Source organism: Eschrichtius robustus, chromosome 9 (genome assembly GCF_028021215.1).
Source record: "Eschrichtius robustus isolate mEscRob2 chromosome 9, mEscRob2.pri, whole genome shotgun sequence".
NCBI lineage: Eukaryota > Metazoa > Chordata > Mammalia > Artiodactyla > Eschrichtiidae > Eschrichtius > Eschrichtius robustus.
The window spans coordinates 53,385,341-53,411,955 of NC_090832.1; the positions used below are offsets into that span (position 1 = coordinate 53,385,341).

Sequence of the window (26,615 nt, forward strand, 5' to 3'; positions counted from 1 at the left end):
TGTGTTCCTGTACTTATTAAGGCCATTGGAGTCCACAGGTCCATTCAAGATCCTAGGTGACCAGCCAAGCTTCTTGGTTGAGCGATGATGTGAGTATCTCGGTTTATTTATTTTAGCCAGCATCAGAATAGTTCCTGTGGAACTTATTTGAATTTAACTCAAAACAGTTACTGAGGGCTAGTGGGCACTTCGCTTCGCCCAGTAAGGTGTGGAGAGATGCGTTGGTCACGCTGAATTACATCCTGAGCAGTGCTGGCCACTAGAACTTTCTGCAGTGATGGAAATGTTCTCTGTCTGCATTGTCTAGTGTGGTAGCCACTAGCTGTAGGTGGCTGTTGAACACTTGAAATGTGGCTAGTGCAACTGAGGGACTAAATTTTTCATTTTATTTACTTTTGATTAATTTAAATTTAAGTAGCCACATGTGGCTGGAGGTTAACCATTTTGGACAGTGCAGCTTTAGAGACAGTGTAATAAGTTCTGAGGCAAATGATTTCCCAGACCCGCCTTGGGATGGCCAGGCCCTAGTTTTGCAATGAACTGTATTCCAAAACTTTAAACTCCTTATTTGCAGCTGGATTTTTTTCTCCCATAGAAAGAATGTAACAGCTAGGGACTGAATTCCTGGGACCACTATGAAAGCGTTATCTTGCCAGATGTGGTAGGTACCTCACAGCCTTGATGCTACTGAAGTTTTCAGATGCTACTGAAATTGTTTCTATGGGGAAACATAGGCCGAGTTTCTCCCCTCACTTTCTGGCTAGAAGGAGTGCCTATTTTCAGGGGGGCCTAGGGACAAGTCCTGGGAGGCACATTTACTGCCTTGGAGAGTACCCCGCCCGCCCAATCTCACCTCCTATCTTCCAGCCTTGAGTTTTCCATCTGGGGCCAGGAAGTTCAGAAATAGCAAGTCCGAGCAAAGCCCACCTTTTCCTTCTTCATATCTGCTTAGCTTAAGCCCCCTTCTTTCCCCTTTATCCCGACCCAGGAAATACTGATCCTGTGGCAGAGCTCGGGGCCATGCCTGTCCGAGAGGCGGTGCTGGAGCTGTGTCTTGCCGCCCAGCGCTGGGGCCCGTCCACAGGTGTGTGGACAGGGATCGCCAGGGGCCTTTAGGTCTCCCTGGGTCTCTGTCTCCTCACACTCCCCACCCTCTGAGATCAGTTTCTGTGTCCCGTGGAGGCTGCGGCCGAGGGTCTGGGGAAGAGGTGACAGACTCGGGCTTCCCTCCCCAAAACACCCCCATGCCATGCAGTGATGACATCGGCTGTCTGGGACCCTCAGTCTGCTCCTCTGCTAAGAGCTCTGACCTTGCACTTAGCACGTAACCACCTGCGCTTCCGTTTCCTAATCTATCCAACAGGCTGGCTCAGAGGCTCCCCTGCTTTAAGCTCTACTGTTCTGTGATTTGCGCAGGGAAGTGGGGATCGAGGGAGAGCCTCTCTGCAGGCCACCGTGCCTGCCTGGGTGCCATCCTCTCTCCACCAGCTCCCCGAAGCTCCTGTGCTGAGAGGGTTTCTGCCTGAGAGGCAGGGAAGCTTGCCCAGTGGCTGAAGAGCAACAGTGTTCTGAGGCCACACCAGGGAGGCTGAGGTTCCCATGGTCCCTATTCTCATGGAAGGGACGTCAGGCAGCGGGTGCCAAACCCCGGGGCCTGGTTTTGTGCAGCCTTTGTTTAGGAAGGGAAAGGACAATCAGAAGAGCCTGAATTTGGGTCTGAGACTGGGATGAATGCTGCAGCCGTGGGCTCCCGGTCAGCTGTGCGCCCCGCGCATCCGCGTCGCCCTCGAGTGTGGTATCAAGCCCGCCGCTTTATACCAGGGCTCCCTGAGCCGGCCAGACTACAGCAGTGTCATCACATAAATGTCCCCACCTCACCATGAGTAACCTTTCTTTCCCCTCTCTGGGTTTTTGCTCTGATCCCTTTGTCCATAGCAAACAAGCATTCCAGGTCTGATGTGAGGCTGTGTGTAGACACTGCCTCATTATCCCATTAATCTCTGTTTGCTGTCATATATTCAGCCAACAGTGGCATTTGCCTGCCTGTTAATTGAAAGCCTCTTTTTCATTGTCACTTACGGGAAGAACTGAATGCCCGTTATGCTACAGTCAGCCCTGTGGGATTATCCGCCACAATAGGCCTGACCAGCCAGATTAAAGTGTGCCGTCGCTGCGGGCTGCCTGGGTCATCAGTTCAGGGTCTGTCTCTCCGGTCAGGTTCTAAAGTGGACGGAGCTAGGTGGGCGGGCCGCTCATCCTGGAGTGGAGCAGGTGGATTCCCGTTCCTTTGTGACCTCTCGTAACACCGCTGCTGGTGTCCGGTGCTCAGTGAAAACGAATGGGTGTTATTGCCTCCTTTCTTTTCTTGATGCCTCTCTCCGGTGCCTGCTTTGTGTGCCTGCTCTGCGTCAGTGCCTGGCACTCAGAAAGCAGACATTTAGTCTTTGTGGAGTGGGTGAGTGTGCATGATACAAGTCAGGAACCCTAAGCATAAGGCAAAAGGCTGCAGTGATTCCCTCCCTGATGTGCAGAAAACTCACCTCTACCCCTAGAGATTCTGATTTAGTTGTTCTAACAGGAGGCCAAGAACTCTGCATTTTAAGCATGCATTCAGGTGATTCCTTTTCAAGTAATCAGCATCCAAAAAGCACCGTCCCAGCAGCTTGAAGGAGAGGGACGGGTTCGGGAGGTTTTGGGTGGGACATGCAGAGAACAACTTGGATGCATTCCACTCTTTTACCAGACAAGGCAAGCAGGTTTCCTCTAACAAGGCAGCTCAGATCTGTTCTGTTCACAGTGGCCGCCATGCTGGGGGAGGTTGAGGTCACCCTCAGCTTGCTGGAGAGGGCCACGATTATTCATCAGTGGTGTCCTCCACAGGTGCAGATGGGAGTGGTGGCCTATGGACCATGCATCTGCTATCTTGGTGGCCTGGAGACTGGATCCTCAGGTGGCGCAGTCTGTTAGCATGAGGCAGGCCAGCCAAGATGCAGGCTGTGATGAATCATTATAATCCTTGGCTACCTTTCCCTCCCCTTAAGATTTTAGGAGTAGATGTAGAAAGCAGCTGCTGATATATGAAAGGCTTAGTGCGTAGCGGAGAGAGCACAGACTCTAGCACCAGCTTGAATCCTGCTTTACCACTTAGCAGTTATGGGACGTTGGGCAACTTATTTAACTCTGCGCCTTAATTTATTCATCTGTAAAATGGGAATAATAATAGTACCTACCTCATAAGGTGGTTGTAGGGATTAAACGAGGTAAAATATACACAGCACTTAGAAGAGTGCCTGGCACATAGGACAGTATGTGCTAGCTGTGACTTTTATGAGCTTATTGTGCTTTATGGGTACAAAAGAATTTTCAACTCTGGAGAAGGGAACTTTTGGAGTCTGAGACGCTCTCTGGTGGCAGGGCTGTGAAATTCACACAAGAGGAAGGTCCATCGGGTGCATCTGAACACCACAAGAGCACGTACTTCTTCCTCTTGTAAAAGGAAAAAGGTTGCGAGATGTAGGCTTATGCCTTCTGACAGCTTATACCTGCCTGTGGAGCAGTGGCAGGTAGTTCACTGAAAGAGCCAGTGGATAGTTAATGATTTTTGCTTGAAGTTTTGAAAAGGATGAGTTCAGTTGGATTCGTGCATAGGGAGAGGGCGCTAACTGGTCCTAGTTTCAAAGGAGGTTGCTGGCAGTACTAACGATACAGTAAAAAGAACCAGCAGCACTCAAGCCTTTATGTGCTGGCTGAGCTGGCGTTCCTGTAAATTCCAGCTAGCTGCTCTGTGGCTTAGCAAAGCCCCCAGGGCAGCTGCAGCCAGGGAAAGGCCACAGAGCCCACACAGGACTCTCGCTTCCCAGTTATCTTACTGGTTTTCACCTAAGTGACACTTACTAAGCTCCTGCTGTGTGCCTAGCATTGTGCTGGGTGTTGGGGGGGCGGATACAAAAGAGGTGACTAGCCCACAGGTGCGCTAAGCTTTGACTGAGTAGACGGGCCAGACATTCAACAAACTGAAACAATCCGTCCCTCTTCTGTGCACTGCCTGTGAGGGGCCACGGGGACACACGCAGCGAGAACCTTGGGACGCCTTCTTTGGCATTCTTTGGCATTTACCACGCAGGACGGCGTGGCTGAGACGGGCACTGGGCTGTAGCAGGCCGTCTGTGAGGAGGGCCACACAGGCCCTGCGGCGGTTCAAGAAGAGGACGCGCTGCAGGCTCGGGTTGGGGCACACACCCCACGCTCAGACAATGGCAGCTAAGCCCATCTTGGTAACGCGGGGTCCACGGAGGGCGGAGGTTGGAACGGTAGTGGCCTCTGGATGCTGGCCTCGGGCGCCGTGGAAGGGCTCTGAGCAGGAGAGCGAGGCACCCAGCGTGGAGCCGGGGTAGGGTTACTGGTCGGGCTGGGCTCCCTTACACAGGAGACGCGGAGAGGCAGGAGAAGCCGGGGGGCAGCCGTCGTGCCGGCCCGCCTTGAGTTCCTGACCCGGGGGCACCACGCAGACCGGAGAGAGGCCCGCCCGGGCTGGGCATGCAATGCAAGCGACTACCGACGTCACCCGACTTGACCCACACGGCTGTTCTCACCTGCTTGTCAACCTTTCTTGTGTTTTACAGATTCAGCCAGTTATTGAGAAAACCTTTCCATTTTCTAAAGTTCCAGAAGCCTTCCTGAAGGTAGAAAGAGGACACGCACGAGGAAAGACCGTCGTCAGTGTCGCTTAAATAAACACTCAGTTTGGTGCCTGCGGGCTCTTATTTGGTGAGTGCCTGTAGGCCCCAGCTCTCTTCCAGCCGTCCCTTTCCAGCTTAGACTAGAAGTTTCATAAAGTACATTTAGCACACACACACGTTTCTGCCAGTCATTTCCTGTCTTCTGAGCTGAGCAGAGACGGATTTTATAGCCACAGCCCCACCCTGTCATCACCCTGCTCTGCCCAGAGCGTCCTCGCGTCACCTGCCCCGACGCGCCCGCGCACTCCTGTCTGCCGAGCTCCTCCGTGCGAAGCGCAGGGGATACACACGTAAGCAGGGACACGACATGAACATCTCTGCCCTTGGACTTGTCTATAAAGTTGCTGAAAAGTGCCTATTGTGTTTTTCAAGCTGTTCTTTCACAGCAGATTTGCAAACTGTGGCAGCACCTTCTGTTCTAGTAGCTCAAACTCTGTTTTATCATCTTAATGATTGTGAGAGATGAGAACTTTCAGCATGTGGAGGGATGGCAGCATGAAGAGCTTACTTGAAGCTAATTCCTTCTTAGGGTCATGGTGAGCACTTTTCCCACTGGCCAAAGTTGCCTTTGATTTTTATTCCATCTGCTCCAGTGTGCGGTCATGTGTAAAAATCTCGCCAGCGATTTGGTTGTTTACACTTTTAGAAAATGAAAGGTGATGTAAAGTTTGTAACTTTTTAAAACCCTTACTTTTTTGCATAAGGCTAGTCCTCTTTCAGCAACTGAAACGTGCTTCTCTGGGGACTTTTCCATGGAAATTACCACCATTCCATTGGGGACCAGAGTTCTCCAGTTTGACCCGAAATGCTTGCGTTTAGGTATCTCGCCAATAAACCCGTTGCGGCTTTTGAGTCTCTAGTCTGTGCCCTCTGATCACTGACGGTAAGTGTCCAGTTCCTGCCACGATCCCCTCATTACCGCAGCTCAGCTGCTAGCGTTTGGCTTCTGATGTAGACCTGTCTGAGTATCCTTCTACTTGGTTTCTTCCCGCTAGACACTCGTTTGTAGTGTTGTGTGAGGGTTTTTCTCTAGCATTGCTGTTCCCCCCCATACAAATTTACCTCAAAAGCAAGATGTTCTTCCAGGTGTGAATGAGCCACTTTTGACTTCTCTGAATTCAACCCCAGCTCTTTCTCTTTGAGGCCTCCCAGTGGTAGTGAGGGGCACCTCTCGAGGGACGACCTCACTTACTCTCATGTCCACTCAGAAGAGTGGAGTGTGCCCCTTCACCACTGAGTCTGGAAAGAGGGTAGTCAAAGATCTCCCCCTGCTGTTATTCTAGCAGCTCTGAAACCCACCTTGTCCAGATCAGACATTTGTTTCTACTCTGCCTGCTGACCCTCTTTGAAGTGTTGTTACGAGGGCTAGAATGGACTCTCTCAGATTTCATCAATAGTTAACCAGAAACAAGTTTATTCAAGAGATAAATTCAACCCAGACTAGACAGTCTTACCCCACCTTACTGTAGTGAGACACACAAAGGCCCAAGGCCAGAGCTGTGCACCTAAGAACAAGACGCGTGGCAGCTGCTGTTGGACGTGTGCGAACATCTTAAAACTGAAGGTAAACTACTCTGATGGCCGCCACTGCCCCCCACAGGCTCCAGAGGGTCAGCATTTTACAACTGGAAACATACTGAGTAGCTGAAAAGGAAACAAGGTTTGTTCTTCCACGAGGACAACGACATGAGGACAAAAAAGAGGAAGCGTGTATTCAAGGAGTGTTTAGCAGTTTTGTTCAAACTAGAATCACTGTTTGTTTGAACAGCACTGACTGACTGGGCCAGGGAGTGTACAATCAGCAGCTAATCATTTTCAGTTTCCACTGAAATGCTTGCTGCGTCTTAGGGTTCTGAGATTTGGCCAACTAGGATTGCTTCAGTCTCCTTTCTTTCGCTTTCTGGAGAGAATTGCTGGTCATCCTCTTGAGCCTTCCACACCTCTCGTTTCTGCTCCCAGAAGTACATGACCTGAGGCTGTCCCCCAGCAGTCATAGCAGGTGTGGGGCCGTGGAGCCTCACAGGGAAGGCAGCCCCGTGCAGGCCTCGTGCCAGTGCAGCTGGACAGGAGGGCAGGAAACTGGGCTAAAAGACCTGAGTTTAGCAAAGGCCTGCGAGAACTACCTGTAGATGAGTGAGGACGGGCTCATAAATTAGGTCATGGTAATACTGTTTCAGTAGCATCTGCAAGAAAAGCACTACTCACTCACATGTGACATTCTAGAGTGGGTTAAAATAATCCAGATCCTGCTAATAAATGTTAGCAGACATGGACATGCTATCTTTGTAAATTTACTAATTTTTTTTTTATATATTTATTTTTGGCTGCATTGGGTCTTTGCTGCTGTGCATAGGCTTTCTCTAGTTGCGGCGAGCAGGGGCTACTCTTCGTTGTGGTGCGCGGGCTTCTCATTGCAGTGGCTTCTCTTGTTGCGGAGCACGGGCTCTAGGCACACGGGCTTCAGTAGTTGTGGCTCACGGGCCCAGCCACTCTGCATCATGTGGGATCCTCCTGGACCAGGGCTCGAACCCGTGTCCCCTGCATTGGCAGGCAAATTCTTAACCACTGTACCCCCAGGGAAGTCCCCTAATTTTTAATATTAACAGAAACATTTTGTTTATACTTAGTTGCTTAAGGTAGGTCTGACTAGATAAGGCTTTCCCCACTTTGCTATACGGCATAATTAGTAAGTCCAGAAATCAGAAGATCAAGGACCAAAATTACAGGCCTAATAAATGATTTCTTCTCAGATGCTGAACAGTCTCCTACCTTACAAACTTGAGCTTCTGTCCTTCCCTTTAAAGTACAGGACTTGTAGGTCTGCAAGGTCGGTAAGTTTGTTCTTGTTCTCTATCTTTGGAAATAATTTAAAATGTACATAGTCTTGCTGCTAATGAGGCAACCTGTTTAAACAGCTACTGAAAAGAAATGAAAGGGATGAAACAAGAGGAGGATAAATGACTGGTTTAAAACGATTCCAGTCTTTTGAGAAGATGAGTGGTTGTCCTGGTCACGGTGCTGTGATTCAAGAGAGAATTTAGAGTTGTTGAAGGAGCAGGTCCACTTTCTTCTTGGTGCTTCTGTCTGCAGTCCTTGTTTTTTCTTTCTTTTTTTTTTTTTTGTTTAAATAAGGTAGCCGAAAGACCTCCAGAAATATTCCTCCTGCATTCTTTAATTCAGGTCTATAGGACCATGGCTTCCCACACTTGTGTTAGCTTCTCTTTGCTGACACTGTTGAGGATAAGGTGATTGTGATCATACTGTGTACCCCCTGAAAGACAGAAGAGGAAAATGATAGAAGGAAACATGCCCACATGAAGGGGCTGTAGCAGACACAGTTTATCACAACACCAATGTAACAAGAGTAAGCAAGGTGTAAAACTATGTGCCTCGAGGAGACAAAGCAGGGAGGAAAGCCCAGAAACACACTGAGGGCTGAGAGGTTCCAGCCTCTGGGGGGTGATGTGTTAAAGCCCCATCATATGGCACCAGGCGGAGGGGGGGGGGGTCAGAATCTAGAAATGGGAAAAGGAGTAAAGAGATTGTGACCAATATTCAGTGGTGGGACTGTGGATTTGAGATACCAGCAAAAAAAGCAGGTGGGCCTGAGTAGAACGGTCATCGGAACAAATTTTGCATGAACAATGAAAAATAGTTGTATTAGGTCAAAGGGGAGGTTTGAATGATACCCAGAAGTATAGGCAGGGCAGCACTCCCACTTCTGGGAACCCACAGGCTGTGGTGTATAAAAATTCATTGCATTTAACATGCTGAGTTCCATTAGACTGTAAAACTAGTATGGTTTCCCTTTCACCAGAATATTTTTTTCCAAGGGTGCCTACTAGATATTTCAGATTCTTCAGCCTCACGGCCTCTTCTTTCAGTGGAGAAGTATCATTAACAAAAGAAAGGGCCATGTGATTTTTTTCCAGTGTGGAGTAAACATCCTTTCAGATACGTTATCCTTTTCAGCATAAGCCTCTGTACCAACATTATAGCACCAAGGACTCCATCAAAATTAAAATCTGTTCATCTCGCTGCAGGGTAAGTGCGACTGGTATTGAAATCATACTGCAGCCTCAGGCCAAGAGAAATTAAACGTTCTCTTTTAAAGCATTTACAAAACATCCAAAAGGTCTGAAAACTTACACAATAGATTTTGATAGGGAAGAAATCATCTCTTATGCATGCCCCTAAGAAATTGGTTTATCATCATGATAACTAAGAGCCTCTGCACAGCTAGGTATAGGACAGAACACAAAGGCAAGGTGCCCTGGGCATTTTATGCTTAAGTTTGGGAAAAAAAGTCACCACCACCACAGACCCCACCGTCTCCACTGAGGCACAACACACAATACTTGCTGAAATCTCAGTGGAGTATAATCTTAAGGTCACAATGTCTTTTTCATTCTTCAAGATTATAGTATCTTAAACATACTTTCTGTGTGTATATTACATCATAATTCTAATTAGAGTCATGACGACTAGAAAGTTCTTGAGAAATAATCTGATTCATTCTTTGCCTTTGGGGAGGATTAAAATCCTCCCAGACTTTTTTAAAGTGAGTGTGAATATGCTGGTATCTCTTACACTGTTATTATAATGTCTTTGGTCTGGAATAATACACGGATGTCTACCAAAACACCAGGAGATAGGTTAAAAGAAATAAATCTTACGGTAATATTAGTAGGTAACAAATGGTCAACAGTTGTAGCCAGTGAAAGTCACAGTCTCCTATTAAGTGCCCCTAAGAGAGAGATGTATTTCTATCTCCCTTGCACAGTAATGTGGGATGTGTGGCCCTACTCTCTCTTGTCCACAAGATGGCATCATTCTCACACATTCTGAGACGTTTAAATCAGTTTAACAAGTGATTATTGTAGCTACCATACTCGATATACTGAGAGTTCACAAACATACAGAACAGTATCCTTATTCCAAAGGCACTGGACTAATTTATATTGCATTTTAGGAAGTGACCTTGGAGCTTTAAAGCGAAGCACTAAGGAGGAAGCTCCTGGAGTCCCACAGTCCTTTTCAGAGTCGAAGACTAGAAAGCCAGGTATCCTTACTCCTGGTCAACTGCCAGGGTAGCAAGTGGGGGAAAATCCCATATCCTTGGAGCTTCCAGAATGTAAGCGCTCTGAAGCCAAGGTACTGTCCTTTTTTTTTTTTTTTCCTTTCACTTTGATACCCCCAGTGTGTGGCACAGAGCCTGTCACATAGTGGGTACCCAATAAATACATGTTGAAAGAATAAAAGGAATGCTCTAAGAGACTAGCTCATAAAGATTTACAATGACCTTAACCCTGGACATTGGAAGCTGATCACATCTGTAAGAAACATGAGTCCGTATTTTCCCCAAAATCCATGTTTCCAATTCAGTCTAGTCACATTTCTTTGGCTTCTCTGGAGGTTTTGAAACTCTATCTTGTATAGACTGAGGAGCTCCAGTTTAACAAGTTGTTCAAAATAAGAATAAAGATAGTGACTCTTAACAGTTTGAACCTCAGGTTGACCATCTATAAAATGGGTATCTTACTTGTGTACATACTGACAGATCAGTCGTGCCAGCCTACAATGCATTTGTCTCCTGCTTGCATTTTATACAATGTATGACTTTGGGCCCCATCCAGCCTGGAGTTAGATATTGCTTAGTGGTGCTCCCTAAATGTAGTGCCCTGCCTTTGCCTCATTAAACTTAGTTTGCCTCTGGGTACCTTTCTGTTCCTCAGATTCTTTGTGAATTCTAATCCCATTGTTAGGTGGCTGGGCCACTCTCCCCACCTGCAGATCCGAAGTGACAGCCACTTTTCTCCAGGGGCAGTCACCAAAGCCCCTGATGGAAATGTTCAGGCTTATTCTCCATCTTCCACAAAAGTTATTTTAAAACCAGGTTGCAGCTGTTTCTTTACCACTATATCTTAATTTTTAATGACAGCTTTGGCTCAGAACCCTGACTCAGGTAAAATTGAGCCAACTTTCTAGCCATGATTTAAAGTGGTGTGTGGTAATAGTATGGTTCCACTAAATTGAGGAACATAACCACACTGGTTTCCTGATTGATAGGGGATAGAAAGTCTCCATTAATAATTTAAAGCAAAATTACCCCATATGACATGAATAAAACACACTATCATCATTTGCTTGTCTATAGCAACGGAGGTTCACTGAATTCCCATGTCTACTTGAGGTCAGTTTTTTTGCTTTATGTTGTTTTAAAATTATCATCAGTAGTCCTCGTAGACAGGGAGCATGGGCATTACCTGGGAACTTGTTAGACATGCAGATTCTTGGGCCCTACCCCAGACCTACTGAATCAGAACCTCTGAGGGTGGAACCCAGCAATCTGTGTTTTTTAACAAGCCCTCCAGGGGATTCTGATGCAGATAAAGTTTGGAAACCCCTGGCCTAAATTTATTTCCTCTTCCCCAAGCACCATCAATTGGTTTGCTCTGGATTAACTTCACTGAACAAATGTTAAGTTGAAATCTTTTTGGCTATGTTGTTTGTTTTAATTCCTTTTCAGTCTTAGATCTTTACAATGGAAGTTTACATGCGTGTACATGAGAATCATCAACTAAACAGACTGAGATCATAGCCTTTTAACTTGTGAATTTTAGTCTAACATTGTTATAATAAATGGTTTAAAGTTGGCCCGTGTCCGGATTCCACCTCAGCACTTAATGGGTGTGAGATTGTGGCCAAACTGATTAACTCCTCTGAGCCTCAGTTTGGGGGCTGTGAAGTGGGGGGAGGAGGGATAACACAGGCCTCTTGGGGCTGCTGTGAAGATCATGTGAGATAACGTACGTACAGTGTATAGCATTGAGGCTGGCACATAGTAAGGGATCACTTACTATTAATAATAGTACATGCATCATTTTCAAAAGTAAAGAAGAGCTTTTTAGTTAACTGAAGAAAGACACAACAAAGAAAATAAAGGAAACAATCCTTACCTTTGATATCTAAAACTAAATTTGGCTTCAGCTTGCTATAGATCCTGCCGTCAGACTTCATGCTCCAGAACTGACTGTCGACGCTCTGTTCGAGCGCCAGGCCCAGTTTAGAGCCAGAGGTTACTAGGCTCCCCGCAATGGTCAGGCAGCAGTCTTCCGCTATCTGCTCAGTGGAAAAGACAAGGTACCTTAGACATGGGTGGATATACATTCAGGTACCATTGTAAGCAATTTCCTGTGTGAGCTGATTTTTAAAGTTATCTTAGCCCACATGAGGAATTTCAGCTTTTAGCCATGGTAACTGGGATCAAACAAATATTTATGCCCTTCATCTCAGATGACATAAGTGATAGAAAGTTCTCAATTCTCGTCCATTGTTAAGAGATTTATGCCCTTTGTGAGGCCCTCTGTCTTATAAGTAAGGGAAGCCTTAGAACACTAAAAATGCCCATCATGATATTTCCCCCCAGAAATCACCATGATCTGAGGCTGGGTCTGTAGCTAATCTCCCCGACGTATCCCCACTCCACTCAGCCTGACCCTTCCGGAATATGACTGCATCTCTTAATTTTGAAGACTGCTGTGGCACTGAAGTTGCTAAAAGGGCATTTTATCATTTTAAAACTTGGAATTCCATTTACTAATTTCTCTTGTCTTCCTTCATGAGAAATGTCTAAAATTTTCTTAAAAGGCATGCTATCCAAGTATAAAAAGAGAAAACACAAATGCAGTAGAGTGTGTTCTAATGCAAAGATCTTATGGGTCCTTCTATGAACTGAATCTACCCTTAATATAATATAAATAAGGTATGGTAGTCATGTTCATATGGCATTTACACATATTGCTATAGAAAATGCTTATGAAAAGTGTACTAGTCTACAATATAGTGAGATAAAAGGATTGTGATAATCTAGGACACTTTCCTTTTTCTCATTGACCTATCAAATTCAAAGCTGTTAAAACAGTGTCACTGTGATGTTCATTAGAAATAAATTGCGGAAAGATGCCATTTTCTTGAATTAAGATAATTCAAAGGCAGAAGTTTGCTTTTTCTATGCCTCTATATTAAGTACTTCTGTTTCTCATGCTATTTCTTCTATGCATGTCTAAATAGTACTTCTTTACTGAAAGGATGATTATCCCTCAAGCACAACAGACCCAATTAACAAGTTGTACTTCTTTCAGCAGGCCGTAATGCCTTCTGCTGACGCACGGGGCACCAGGATTAAAAAAAATCAGGAGCAAACAGTCAAGCCCATAAAATCAAGGAGTTAAAAAGAATATGTACAATAGAAGTGTGAGCGTCTCTCATAAAATCTTACAACACTCAGCTTTTAAATGTGCACTGTGGTGGGAGTGATAGGAGGGAGATGGGCAGTTTTTCCATTTCACAAGGTGTGACAATTGGGAAATGGATTGCGTTGTGCACAGGGTGGTATCTCTTCACCCTTCAACCTAGTCTGTGGGGTCCTCCAAAATGGAAACAAACCAAGAGTGATCTGTGTTGATAATGATGGGGCTTATAAATTTATTTCTATAACAAGTAGGTTAAGGAAAAGGGGGAGGGTAGCACAGACACTTCCTTTTTCTATTACTGTATAAAAATCAAGTATAGATGTAAAGATTCTATCTTGGATCAGTGCTAGATTTACCTCCCATTTAGGTTCCTAGACAGGTTCTATCAGAACTAAGAAATAGTTTCATGAAAAACCTTCCAACTTAGTTCTGAAAATGCTCCAGGAATCGTGAAGTAGCATCTACTTGAAGAAAGATACTACTATAGACCCTTGTCTAATCCAAAAAGCTCACCCTGCATTTGATGCATCCTTCTTGGTAAATCCAAATCTGATCCTCAGCACCGACATCCTCCATGACCTGTATTCTGAGAAGCTTCAGATCCTCTAAGTTTCCATTGGTTGACATGAATAACCCTGTTGCTTTGTTTCGAAGTCTGAAATAAATTCGTTTCTAGAAGACAAAACCCCAGCAATAGTCATATACAAGCTGTACTTTAGAAGCACTGAACAAGCATCAGTAGCAGGGGCAGAATCCCAAATGAGGCTGGATAAGGGAAAACTGCTATATCTGAGAGTTTCAGAGGCTTTTCTCAATGAGGAGAGGTTGACAGAATTTCAAAGTGCCTGGGGCTGGGAGCCTGCCTATGGACAACCCAGGGCTTGGGGCATACCACGTTTTGATGTCAGGTGTAATAACATTTCTGAAAGCAGTCACAACCTTTTGGCACCAGAAACAGCCGAAATTCAGAAATTCTCGGGGCGGGGGGTGGGGTGGGTGGGGGAGAGGCCAATTTCACACTTAAAATTGAAACTAAAAAGTTAATTACATTTACAAAAAATGATTTCAGAGAAGAGTCTATTCAGAGCATGTAGAAGAAGAAAATACCTGAACAAAAGGTCGTAGAGAACCTATTTGGTGACAGCCACTGAATTCATACCAATTAGGTACTTCTGCTGGTGACAATAGGAACTGTCGACCCCTGTAATTGCCATATTCATAAGTAACCCATCTGGAAAACAAAAGGAGATAACCACAGTAAGTACCAATATCCATTTCACAGTGGGCACCAATTATATTTTCAGAACACTTTGATTTTTAGACTGAGCTTTTCATTTGTTTATTTTTAATTTAGTTTTGGCTGCATTGGGTCTTCATTGCTGTACTTGGGCTTTCTCTAGTTGTGGTGAGCGGGGGGCTACTCTTCGTTTTGGTGCGCGGGCTTCTCATTGCGGTGGCTTCTCTTGTTGCAGCATGCAGGCCCTAGAGCATGCAGGTTTCAGTAGTTGCAGCATGTGGGCTCAGTAGTTGTGGCACGCGGGCTTCAGTAGTTGTGGCTCACGGGCTCTAGAGTGCAGGCTCAGTAGTTGTGGCGCACGGGCTTAGTTGCTCCGTGGCACGTGGGATCATCCTGGACCAGGGATCGAACCCGTGTCCCCTGCTTTGGCAGGCGGATTCTTAACCACTGCACCACGGGAAGTCCCTAGACCGAGCTTTTTATACTTTAAATATATGTTGGAGGATTAAAAAAAGGAAACTACCTTATTATCAAAAACAGCTACAGCACCCGTGTCTTGACAAATAGCAAATTCATGGTACATGAGTATTTATATGCCCAAAAGTTCCACTCTTGAAGAGAAATAGGTAAGTTTTTTCTTCAATAAGGCAATGAACTAGAGATAGTCTTTTAGCAGGACAGCCCAGTACTTCCTGTGAACTTTACATAAAACATCTTCAGTTGTAATAATGGACCTTTATTTAAATGGTTAATACTTGTAAAGTTCTTACACAGGCTAAGTGCTATGTAAGGGTTAGATAAAAATAAAGTTTTGTTTAAAATGAGAGTAATCTTCCTCAATCCAGAAAACTACTAAAGATACTCAGGTCTCTTCCACACAGAGATGCTGGTACCCACACCTGAAGTCTGGGTTCCAGCGCAGACCAGCATGCAAGCAACACAGCAGTCTTTCTCTCTGGTTGATGTATTACATCAAGGAAGAATGTTCTCTATTTTTAACCCTGGAACTCTAAAATGTTATCATCGTAGTCATTTTATCATGAAAACAAAATATTAGTTTAAACCTGTTGGAAAAAAAAGTCATGCATAAAATTCTATCACCCTAATAATCCGAATTTGTTTTTTAAATAGCTATAGTCCTCTCCAACATTTGATGCCTTCAAACTATACCTATTGTTTTTGTGAGTGAAAGAAAAATACTTTTGTAAAAACACATTACATTGATAGTCCTTATTCATTTTTACATCTTAATTTCAAAATTATTCAAAGTTGAGAAAAATCTTCCCATGTTGACATTAAATCATTTTGCCTATAACATCTGCTAGTCACTCCTAGTTGAAGGAAAATCCCAACCATTACTCCAATATCAAAGGACTTGGTCTTTCAAAAGGATAAGCAAAATCAGTTCTCTTTCCTACTTGCTAAGGAAGTGCTCAATAACTTTATTGCAAAGCATTCGCCTAGGAACTTTGAGAGTCCTTATCTTAAGTAAACTAAAAATCTGGATGAAGAGATGATGTCCCACACATGGCTTGTCCCAACAGGAAAAGTATACTATGAGGGAACATAAATATTAACCCTTACAGAAAAATACTAAGAGGGAACATAAATATTAACCCTTACAGAAAAATACTAAGAGGGAACATAAATATTAACCCTTAACAGAAAAATACTAAGAGGGAACATAAATATTAACCCTTACAGAAAAAAAAGGGGTTATACGTCAATTTGGTTAAGGTAACATAGAAGAGAAATAATGATCAAACTTAATTTTTAAAATCTATTTTACTGAATAAACAAGTAGGTAACTCACTTACATGCCACCAATCACCTGAACAGAGCGTATGTGCGTGTTGAATCCTAGGGATCGGAGATTAACTATTTCTGTACTAAATTCAATCTTTTTTCCTTTGAAGTCTTCTCTTTCAAAAAGAATAATTGTTGGTTCAGAAAATTCCTGTTTAGGAACAAAAATAATGTTCTGTTACTCATCCTTGATAGTAATTCGAACTTAACGTGAAAATCATCTTGTTACAAGGACAAAGCACAAGATCTGGCCGGATTTGGCCTGCTCATAAACTCCGTTTTCCAGAAAGTCTGGGTGGTTATACGCTTCAAAGCTAAAGCGAGGAAGGATGGAGGGCAGAAAGTTTTTCCCTTACATAGAAAGGCAGGTAAATGTAAAGTATTATAAAACGGGGAAAATATCCCAGGCATAAAGGAACAGGTATATAATGCCTGGAATATCAATTCTAATGGAATTTATTTTCAACTTTTCTGTTTTCTATTGAGATAAGAAGGGGCTGGAAAGCCAAGGACATAAATGGCGAGGGTCGGGGGCTGTGGTGATCTTTGGGGGGGTCTAGTGGTAATCTGCCTAATAAAGGAACCTTCCCCTTGTATGCATTTTCAGATGTCTTTTTGTCAGATGTCTTTTTGTTGTTGTTTTTAACTGTCAATAAGACAATGATTCTGTGTATTCCCAAATTTTCCTGTAGGAATAATTGTTAGGAGAGAAAAAAATAGGATGGAAGCCCCAAGTTCAAGTCCACTGATTTTCAGAAAAATGAAAAGTTGGCAGCTTATGCTTGTTTTTCAAACTACAGACCCTTATGACCCTAGACTAAGCTCTAATGATAATAATCCTAAAATCTTAAATGATACATGAAAAATTCCCTAACTTGCTTAAAGTTTTGTGGCAACGGTGTGGCACCGTACTGCTTCATTTATGTGGATGTGCTCTGATGTGTAGAAAGATCTTGACCAGTAAACAGAGCAGATCAGTGTGTAGAGGGGGTCTATATGGTCTAGAAATTAGGTTGTATAAACCATATAAGAAGGAAATGACAGAAACTGTAGTAGTATTATTACTCTGCACTTTTCTCTGAGATGGCGTGCCAAAACGTTCCAAGCACTCTAATCTAGCGACAACCACCAGACGATTTTGAAGTACTGTCACAATTAAAATATACATTCTTAATATGGGTAAAGTATTCATTTCATCATAATCAAAACTTAAAAGAACATCATCTGTAAATGTCAAAAGTGATGTGAGCATACATGCTAAGTTCTGCTTGAAGGAAGGCATTTGAAAGCTTTAAATCTAAAGTGGGTTTGTTTTTTTGTTTAAATACTCGTAGGTTGCTTTTAGAATTCCAAGCAGGTTTAAATATCAAATTTTTAGATATTTTTTTATGTGTAAGTTAACGAATCTTACCACATCATTTTATGTTTCACTGCTACTATTTTCACATCTCAAGGAAGGTCAACATTTTTGTTATTTGAACGGGCAGGAGGGGATGAGAAAAAGCCAACTCACATATGCTCCTTCTACCTTTAAAGCTAAAATCACCAACTACATATGTTTAAAGCTTTTTATGAGATATCAGCTACCAAAAACTAACAAATACTTCCCAAACTGTCAGATACACCCAGACTTTAACATCTGAACATTATCTTGCAGTATCGTTCTATTGAATATTGCTTTGTCTGCATTAAAATTAAAGATTTCGGGGCTTCCCTGGTGGCGCAGTGGTTGAGAATCTGCCTGCCAATGCAGGGGACATGGGTTCGAGCCCTGGTCTGGGAAGATCCCACATGCCGTGGAGCAACTGAGCCCGTGAGCCACAATTACTGAGCCTGCGTGTCTGGAGCCTGTGCTCCGCAACAAGAGAGGCCGCGACAGTGAGAGGCCCGCGCACCGCGATGAAGAGTGGCCCCCGCTCGCCGCAACTGGAGAAAGCCCTCGCACAGAAACGAAGACCCAACACAGCCAAAAATTAATAAATAAATAAAAATAAAAGCTAGTAAATTGGCCACATAAGATCTTTAAAAAAAAAAAAAAAAATTAAAGATTTCTCGTCAAAAAGGAGCACTATAATCTGGATTGGCACATACATGAGAAACGGACAAAAGTCATTTCATTGCAAATCTCTAAAACAACAGAGGAATAGATTTAAAAACTATAAGGAATTTCTGCAAATCAATAACAACAATGACGGGAAACTAAAGAGCTGGGCAAAGGATATAAATAGGCAATTCACTGAACAGAAAACCCAAATGACTAGTAAGTATATAAGATCTCACCAACAGTGAAATGCAAACTAACACAACTTCTACCCCATTCTTTCAAACTGACAAAAGTTAGAATGTCAGAGACTACGCCATTCTTTCAAACTGACAAAAGCTAGAATGTCAGAGACTACGCCATTCTTTCAAACTGACAAAAGCTAGAATGTCAGAGACTACTCAATAGTGGCCATGATGCTGAAAACTGGAATCCACATGCACTGCCAGCAACAGTGTAAAGTGGTGGAATTCGGTGGTACTTACTGAAGGTTGCACATTCATGCATGTGAGATCCAGTAAATCCACTCTTTTTTTGTTTGTTTTTGGCTGCATTGGGTCTTCGTTGCTGCCCACAGGCTTTCTCTAGTTGCGGCGAGCGGGGGGGCCACTCTTCATTGTGGTGCGCGGGTTTCTCATCGTGGTGTCTTGTTGCGGAGCATGGGCTCTAGGCGCGCGGGCTTCAGCAGTTGCGGCTCGCGGGCTCTAGCGCGCAGGCTTAGTAGTTGTGGCGCGTGGGCTTAGTTGCTCCGCGGCATGTGGGATCTTCCCGGACCAGGGCTCTAACCCGTGTCCCCTGCACTGGCAGGCAGATTATTAACCACTGCACCACGAGGGAAGTCCCAATCCACAAAAGATCCCAGGGTAATCCATTATGCTGCATGTACATCTAGTTAATGATTATATATTGTATATACATATTACATCATGTGCACCCATTAGAATCAATAACTAGATGTACATACAGCATAATGGATGGCTCTCAAAAAATTTAATGTAAGGAGAGTTTTTATAACATGATGAGAACTACAGCATAATACCGTATATAAATTAAAAGCCTGTATACATATTTTTTAAAAACATATATTTTATAGGAATATCCAAGTTGTACTCCAAACACATTAGAATGGGTACCTCTAAAGGTAGAGGTATAGAAATAGGGCTCAGGGGGACTTTCCTGGTGGTCCAGTGGTAAAGAATCTGCCTTACAATGCAGGGGACACGGGTTCAATCCCTGGTCGGGGAACTAAGATCCCACATGCCGCGGGGCAGCTAAGCCAGCGCCCTGCAACTACTGAGCTTGGGCACCTCAATGAGAGAGCCCGAGTGCCGCAAACTACAGAGCCCACGCGCCCTGGAGCCTGCACACCACAACAAAAGATCCCGCATACCTCAACAAAGATCCTGCAACTAAGACCCGATGCAGCCATAAATAAATAAATTAATTAATTAATAATAAATAAATAAATCTTAAAAAAAAAAGAAATAGGGCTCAGGTGTGAAATGGAAAAAAACAAGACGGAAGGGCCTTGAACTAGCCCATGATTGTGCACTGTGCACCATGACTGACCCAACACTGCCCCTGAAGTCTTAGAAAACAGCAAACAGTTTACATTTTAAAGATCTGGAAAGAGACCAGGGTAGAAAGTTGTCCACGCAACTATTTTTTTCTGCCTCCAACTTTGTCCTGAGTAAGCCTACCTGCTGGTTCCCTTGCTCTGTCTGTCAGCTGTGTGACCATACATCTCTGTAACGCTATATTCACCCTGACATACTTACGAAATCTATAAAACGAACAGACTTGAAAGTTGCTTCAGGCAGGCATCCCATTGCAGACAGCGAAGGATAGTGGCCTTCTTCCAACACGTACTGATTACCCGAGAAATTTTCTCCGTCATACGCAACCCAGCTATAGAGGAAAAACCACACACATGTATAAAATGTAATTTGAGTCTTCCTAGTCAAGAAGTCTGATTTTTAGAGGTAGCTGCCATACAATAAACACAATGCTTATGGCTAACAGTGTTCTCTCTGCAAAAAATGTCTGGATATATTTACTGCGTTTCATCTTGTGGCAAGTTAATATTCATAATAAGTCATTTGGGAAATAAAACTTTTTTCTCCATGAAATTATTAATGCTTTCACCTCTCCACCTACCAGCATTCCTTGCACCTCTCATGGTGCCACCATTCTCCCAGCCAAGGTGGTCCTGTCAAGCCCTTGAGTCTTCGAGTCTTTTCTGGATACTCCTCCAATCTTCATAGCTAGTCAGTCACCTGGGTCTACTGTTTCCTCCCCAGATTTCTCCCTCACCCCTTTATCCTCATTTCCAACACCTCTGCACTGGGCCAGGAGTCAAAATACCACAGTGACTTAGACAAGTCACTTAGTCTCTCTAGCACTCAGCATTATTGATAAAATGGTGATTTATCATGCTTCCCTAGAGGAGTTGGGGGTCTTTTTGTTTTGTTTTTGTTTAACCCAACACATACTTATTGAGGAATAATCGTGTGTCAGGTATTTTTCCATTGCTGGGGATATAACAAGACAAAGTCCCTGGTATCTTGAAGTTTATACCCTAGTGAGCTGAGACGGACAATAAATGAATAACAAAAAAGTACATGTCTGGTAGTAATAAATGAAGCAGCATATGGGACAAAGGGAAACTAGGACAGAGGTGCAGGTATGTGCTAATAAACAGTGAAGCTTTATATAAATCTATGCATTTGAATGCAAAGCCGGTGCTCTTTCCACTTTGCATTGCCAAATGGCATGATGCTGCTGTTTAGACCATGAAGAACTATATGACTAAAGGCATTACTACTACTGCTGCTGCTACTACTATTACTATTATTATTATTCAACTTAATTCATCACCTTTTGCACAGATTGCTCCAAGGGTTTCCTGATCCGTTTCCCTGACTTTGAGCTCCTTGCCCTTGCCCATCTTGTGTTTTCCTTTGGCATCCATCTACATTCATATGCTCAGGAGACTCATCGCCTGAGCCCACCCTCCCTGTCCAAACTCACTTCCCCTCCCCCCAGTACAAAGACCTCCCAGATAGAGAGGGCGGTGTGCCCCTCATCAGCATCTCCACTCCAGCCATGCACTTGCCTATCATGCAGAATGCCTACCCTACTCCTACCCACCTGTAAAAAAAAAATCTATCTTGGGAGGTGCCTTAGAGATGATCTAAAGTCCCTGTACAGATGACGGGAGAGGCCTAGAGAGCAGAGAACCTGGTCTGAGTCCCATTGCACAACGAGGTGGTGATCTTCAACTTCTCCCACCCACACTGATGTCCACGTCCTCTGACGCCCAGCACTCAGTGCTCTGAAGTCCACTTCAGTACTCGCATGGTCTTGTACTATGCGGTGGTCTCATACGGTACCAAGCTCCTACCAGTGTATTTACTTGCTGATATGTGGATCCTGTTTTCCCCCACTGGTTGGGCTCTGCCAGTCCACTGTTTTGCTTACCTGCCTCCTAAAACTCTGCAAGACTTGGCAGAAAATGACTCATCAATTTGACTTGTTGTTTCTTCAAAACACTGACTGCGACCTTGAAACTGTGGTTCCGAAAACAAGTGAACCTTTGAAAAAGTAAACGGAAATACATAAAATTCTTTTCCTAAACACATGAACTCATTCAGCCTCTGAAATGATAACCAAACATGACCTGTTAACTTTTGTTATCGTAAACTGGTATGAATTTTATAAGTCCTTTAATTTTTTACTTCTACATTAATGATCAATTAGAAATACTTTGCACCATTCGTGATTGTTTAATTTCATTCAGAGACATCAAAGGATAGTCCAACAATAGAGGCAGCTTTCTACAGAACACCCTCTTGTAACAAGCTGTGAGGCATTTTAAAGCTTTATTGTGGCCAAAAGTAATTGTTAACAGTTCTAACATTTACAAGAAACTATATTTTGGAAACATGTAGTGCAGTTTTCCTCCCTCTGGATGAAAGCTACCTGCTGACTTATTAGACTCTTCTGTATGCCAATAAAGGAGGCTACAGTGGTGTTTGTGCCTCTGTAATTATGGCTCTCTGAACACTTCCATTAAATAGTCTTTAACGAATTTAACACTTCAGTTGATACAGAGAGTCAGCATTCAAAAGGCTTAAGTGAGACACCATATAAAAGACACTATAAAAAGCCTAGTGCAGACACAGCAAATATGAACATTCATTTTGCTGTTTTCCACAATAACTCTATGCTATTGTTTGAAATACTAATCCTAGTGTATTAAACTCTGATCCACTGTAATGATATAAAAATTTAACTTTTTATAAGAAATATTTAGATATGGGTCAGTGCTATGAATTAAGCCTTACTGTAAACTTAAATCTAATTTTAAAATATAGTTATGCTTTCAGGCACAAAAATGGGTAAAACTAACAATATGTTCCCAAGTGTATGATGTTTTACACATAAATTCAGCTTTTTAACAGGTTTTTAATTATGAAAGATAGTATGTTTGTTAAGTTACCTGATTTCGTCTCCCTGGGCTGGTGAAAGAATCCTAAGAATTTTTAAAGGGAAGAGAAAAGGAAATGAGTAGGGCAGACATCTTGAAAATTTCTTCTGTGGATCATTAACAATTACGATTAAAAATAAATAATCTCAGGATAGTTTCTATAGTTAAGTATTACATGAACCAGAAGCACACATTAAGGGAATCCAAAATTCAGTTAAATATTCTCAGAGAAAAATGTAACTCCTTACCAAACATATGGGTTGAACAGAAGAGATCTTACAATTTTTGCCTCCCCAGTCCTCAAAGCTGGTATAAGAGCCTTTATCCAGTATATACTGTTCTCCTGTGAAGTCAGGATTTTCATAGGCTACCCATCTAAAGAAACAAAAAACACTGACTCGTTATAGTTCATAGTTTACATTTACAATAAAACTATCACACCCATTTGGATAAATATACATTGTATAGCAACTTTCATTTGTTTTACTAATAAGTAATCTGAATAATTTTTCTGGTTCTCCATTAATCTTTTAGGAGCAGATAGATTTGTCTGTAGGACAAATCAAAGTGGCAAGTGAAAGAGTATCTTTACATGAACCTTTTGGTGTTCCCGCTTGTCAAATCTTATTCCCTGAGAAAACTCCAGTAAGGCTATTTCTCTATATTTCTTTCTAATTCTATTCTAAGGAAACAATTTGGACTTTCAAGAAGTAGCTGTGAAAGTTCTTTTAATAAGCAAGTAAGAATTCTTTTTGTCATCAACATTGAAGTATTTTTCCAGAAAGATACTACAGGAAGTTATGTCTCTATTACACAACAAACCACACTGGAAAAAAAAAGCTGACATAAAAAAATGCTTAAAAAAAAAATCATAAAACAGCTAAATAATGAAAATTTTGTTTCAATCAGGATTTCCAACATGACACAACTATGTAATAAGCAAAATTGAACAAACTCTTGAGAATACTAAGAATGAATCTCTTTTGGAATGTTTTCATAATTGTTATCTTTTAAATGATCCATACTCAGAGAGGAAAATCAACAAAACCAACTTATTGATGCTATTTCTTATCCAAAGATAAAGTATTAGAAGGGAAAAGAGTTTTTCAATTCTGTTATATTCAAGAGATACTCAGTGTTTCCTCCTCAGTTAATTCATTGCCCTATATTGATCCGCTCACAGCTTAAAGGAATAATACCTTTATGCCCATATATATGCTCAGAACTTTCCAAAATGCATTCACATCTATTATCACATTTAATCTTTTAGGGATATAACACAGAATAACAAACCTGACTCCGTATTAGATCTAGTCCTTTAGCTCTAACCTTTGTGCTCTGTTGCCTGTGCTTAGTCATGCTGGCTCTGCAGCTTTGTAAAGGAATGCTGCCAGTTGCCTGAAATATACATGATGGTCCATTCTCAAGGCTCCGACCTTTAAAGCTTTAGTGTAAAACTTTTCCATTCACATAGAGATAAATCAAGTTGCAGAACAGAAAATAACAACTGTCTTGTGGAGGTTTCTAGGAACACTGTGACCAGACCCACATGGACAGCTGCAAGAACAAAGGATTCCAGCACCAAGAAGTTGGCAACAACCTACCACAGCCCCTCGCCTTTCAGTATAAAAGAAGCCTGAATTCTAAGTCGGGGAGGATGGTTCTTTGGGCCACTAGCCCACCATCTTCTCCGTCTGCTGGCTTTCTAAATAAAGTCACTATTCCTTTTGCCCCAACACCTCGTCTCTCGATTTACTAGCCTGTTGCGCGGCGAGCAGTACAAGCTTGGAGTCGGTAACAGGGAGGTACTGGTTTTCACATTTTACTGAAAAGAAAACCTAAAGACACAGAAAAAGTAATTCATTTATTCATTCAACAAACTGACTGGCCATTTACCATGTGCTGGGAACTAGACTGGCACTGGGAATGCAAGATGAAAAAAGGACAAAATCCTTGCCCTCGAAAGTTCAGAGATGGGTAAGAAGCATCACGTGGTATTACTTGTTGGTGTTTGTTCTGAATGGGAAGTGACCTGTCAGTCAGTGGCCAGGGATGAATGAACCCTTGACCGAGTCTCCTGAGGCTCACCAGGTCTCTTCACCTCGTGACCCCAACTGCCACCTACCCTTGTAGTTTTTTCATTTACCTTTCCATAAGCCATACCTAAAACAGCCCACATGCTTCACAATTAGAACAGATTACAATTTTACTATCTAAAGGGCTTGACTTAAAAACTCAAGTGCAGTTATTACTTGGAAATGAGCAGCCATCAAGAAGAACACTGTAAAAATCTCAAGTGGTAATTAGCTATGACAGCTAACATCTGTGGACTCATTTCTGGCCAGCTGAATGGAGAAACTGCTATAAGCACCAATCACAGTCTATTTCAGAAAATACCGCTTTCCCACTTCAGAACCTCATAAGCAACTTTAAAATCCTATTCTTCAACACTGTGAAGTGAGGAATTAGGTAGGAGGCCTGGTTCTAGGTGTGGTCATGACATTAACGTTCAGATAACTTTAAAGAGGTCATTTAACCTTTGTGAAAGTCCGTATTTCCATTTTTAAGTAAGGGCATTGACCAAGATCCCAGTGTTGACAGGGCGGGAGGCTGTACAGCTCACAGGTGCCTCTGTATGTGGCCTCTGTTCACACAGCCTTTGGCTTATCACGAGTCATGAAGAGAAATGACAACAAAGCGGGAGCCCAGAACACTGCTATGTGGGGAGGAATTTCTGCAGAGCAAGTAAATCTACCTTACAAAAGCCAAGACCTAAAAAAAAAAATTAAAGAGGATAAGACATATGACAAAAAAGTATTCCTGGCAAGGCTCTGGGTCTGTAGCAAGTTAGAGGGAAACAGAGGGCGTAAAGTCCTTTTTGCTTGATTGTTTGACTGTAAGGTTTGGAGGGAAAACAGCCAGTGAGGAGGGAAAGACTGAATACGCAGGAGAGAAGGTGACAACTTAGTGAACCCTGGATGACACTTCAGCCAGTGCTTTTTTTTTTTTTAAACAAGTGTGAGTACTGTATTTCCCTATAAAACTAAAATAAATTACCTGTAAGAAAATACCCAACACCCAAGTATGCCTTTCTAACCCGCTGAAGTTGAAAAAGGAAAACCATTTATTAAAAATGTCACTTGAATTGACAATAGTGTTGTTTTCCTTCCAAGATGTAACCCCAAATCCAAAATTCATTTCTGAGATTCTCTGGTATATCTATGATCTAGAGTCTACTTATAACTTATACCTGAAACTCTTAAGAAAAAAACTCCTTCCTGTCCTTGTTTAAGCATATTCTGTACATGTGAATGAACACTTCTCTGTCTATCTATAAGATTGCCAAGTATAAGTACAAACAGGTTTCAGCCTGCTGGGGTCACTGCTCAGAATTTAAGGGCAGCAGGGCAAACCTGCCCTTCTGTGGAGGGAAAAGGAAAAAAACTCAAACCCAACACTTTTTAAAAAAATCTGGACTCTAGAAATATTTCATTTTGCTGTTGAGTTTTAAAAAAATTAGCCCAGTTTCCACTATTTGAACAAGAGGACAGCACAGAACTAGAAAAAGATTAGGAGGGATGTGTAAAGGCATCTCTTTTGATGTTTCAACAAGAAACAAAATGTGGTTCCTAAATCCTCATTTGCTGGATTTGTGAGGATCCTTCCTGAAGCCTATTCTCGGCTTCAGAGCTAATAATGAGTTTACCACCCAGGGAATTTATTACACATGTGATAGTGGCACATCTCAACCTTCCTATCCTGCAGGGCTCAACTCCAATGCTACCTCCTCCAAAGTCTTCCCTGTGTCCAAACTGGAAATTAATCTCTCTCTGCCGTGGATCCCCAAAGCACTTAATCTTTGCGTGTTTTGTAGCAATAATTAGGTTTCATATAAATACTGTAACTTCTTTGAGGATATAATACAATGCTTTGCACATAATAGACCTCAATAAATATTTATCAAACCCTCGACTGAATGAAATATGAGGAAGCAGCTGGCTCTGGTTAAGTACAGAAGCGCTTCTACAACCACAGAATTTAAAAGGAA

At 42.7% G+C, this 26,615-nt stretch overlaps 2 protein-coding genes across 2 annotated transcripts in view; one reads left to right on the top strand and one right to left on the bottom strand.

The window, feature by feature from the left end:
• Positions 1 to 5,598, top strand: part of RTN4IP1 (reticulon 4 interacting protein 1) — a 45,962-nt gene extending 40,364 nt beyond the window's left edge. The window contains exon 9 of the mRNA XM_068551365.1: positions 4,623 to 5,598. Coding sequence (XP_068407466.1) covers positions 4,623 to 4,730 — 108 coding nt within the window. The 3' untranslated portion in view covers positions 4,731 to 5,598. The remainder of the gene's footprint in view (positions 1 to 4,622) is intronic.
• Positions 5,599 to 6,124: 526 nt separating this feature from the next.
• CRYBG1 (crystallin beta-gamma domain containing 1) overlaps positions 6,125 to 26,615 on the bottom strand; it is a 228,235-nt gene continuing 207,744 nt past the window's right edge. Inside the window, exons 14-22 of the mRNA XM_068551364.1 lie at positions 22,816 to 22,942; positions 22,580 to 22,612; positions 21,559 to 21,671; positions 19,857 to 19,986; positions 16,049 to 16,188; positions 14,102 to 14,225; positions 13,508 to 13,666; positions 11,699 to 11,861; positions 6,125 to 8,010 (exon numbers count right to left, since the gene is read on the bottom strand). Coding sequence (XP_068407465.1) covers positions 7,922 to 8,010; positions 11,699 to 11,861; positions 13,508 to 13,666; positions 14,102 to 14,225; positions 16,049 to 16,188; positions 19,857 to 19,986; positions 21,559 to 21,671; positions 22,580 to 22,612; positions 22,816 to 22,942 — 1,078 coding nt within the window. The 3' untranslated portion in view covers positions 6,125 to 7,921. The remainder of the gene's footprint in view (positions 8,011 to 11,698; positions 11,862 to 13,507; positions 13,667 to 14,101; positions 14,226 to 16,048; positions 16,189 to 19,856; positions 19,987 to 21,558; positions 21,672 to 22,579; positions 22,613 to 22,815; positions 22,943 to 26,615) is intronic.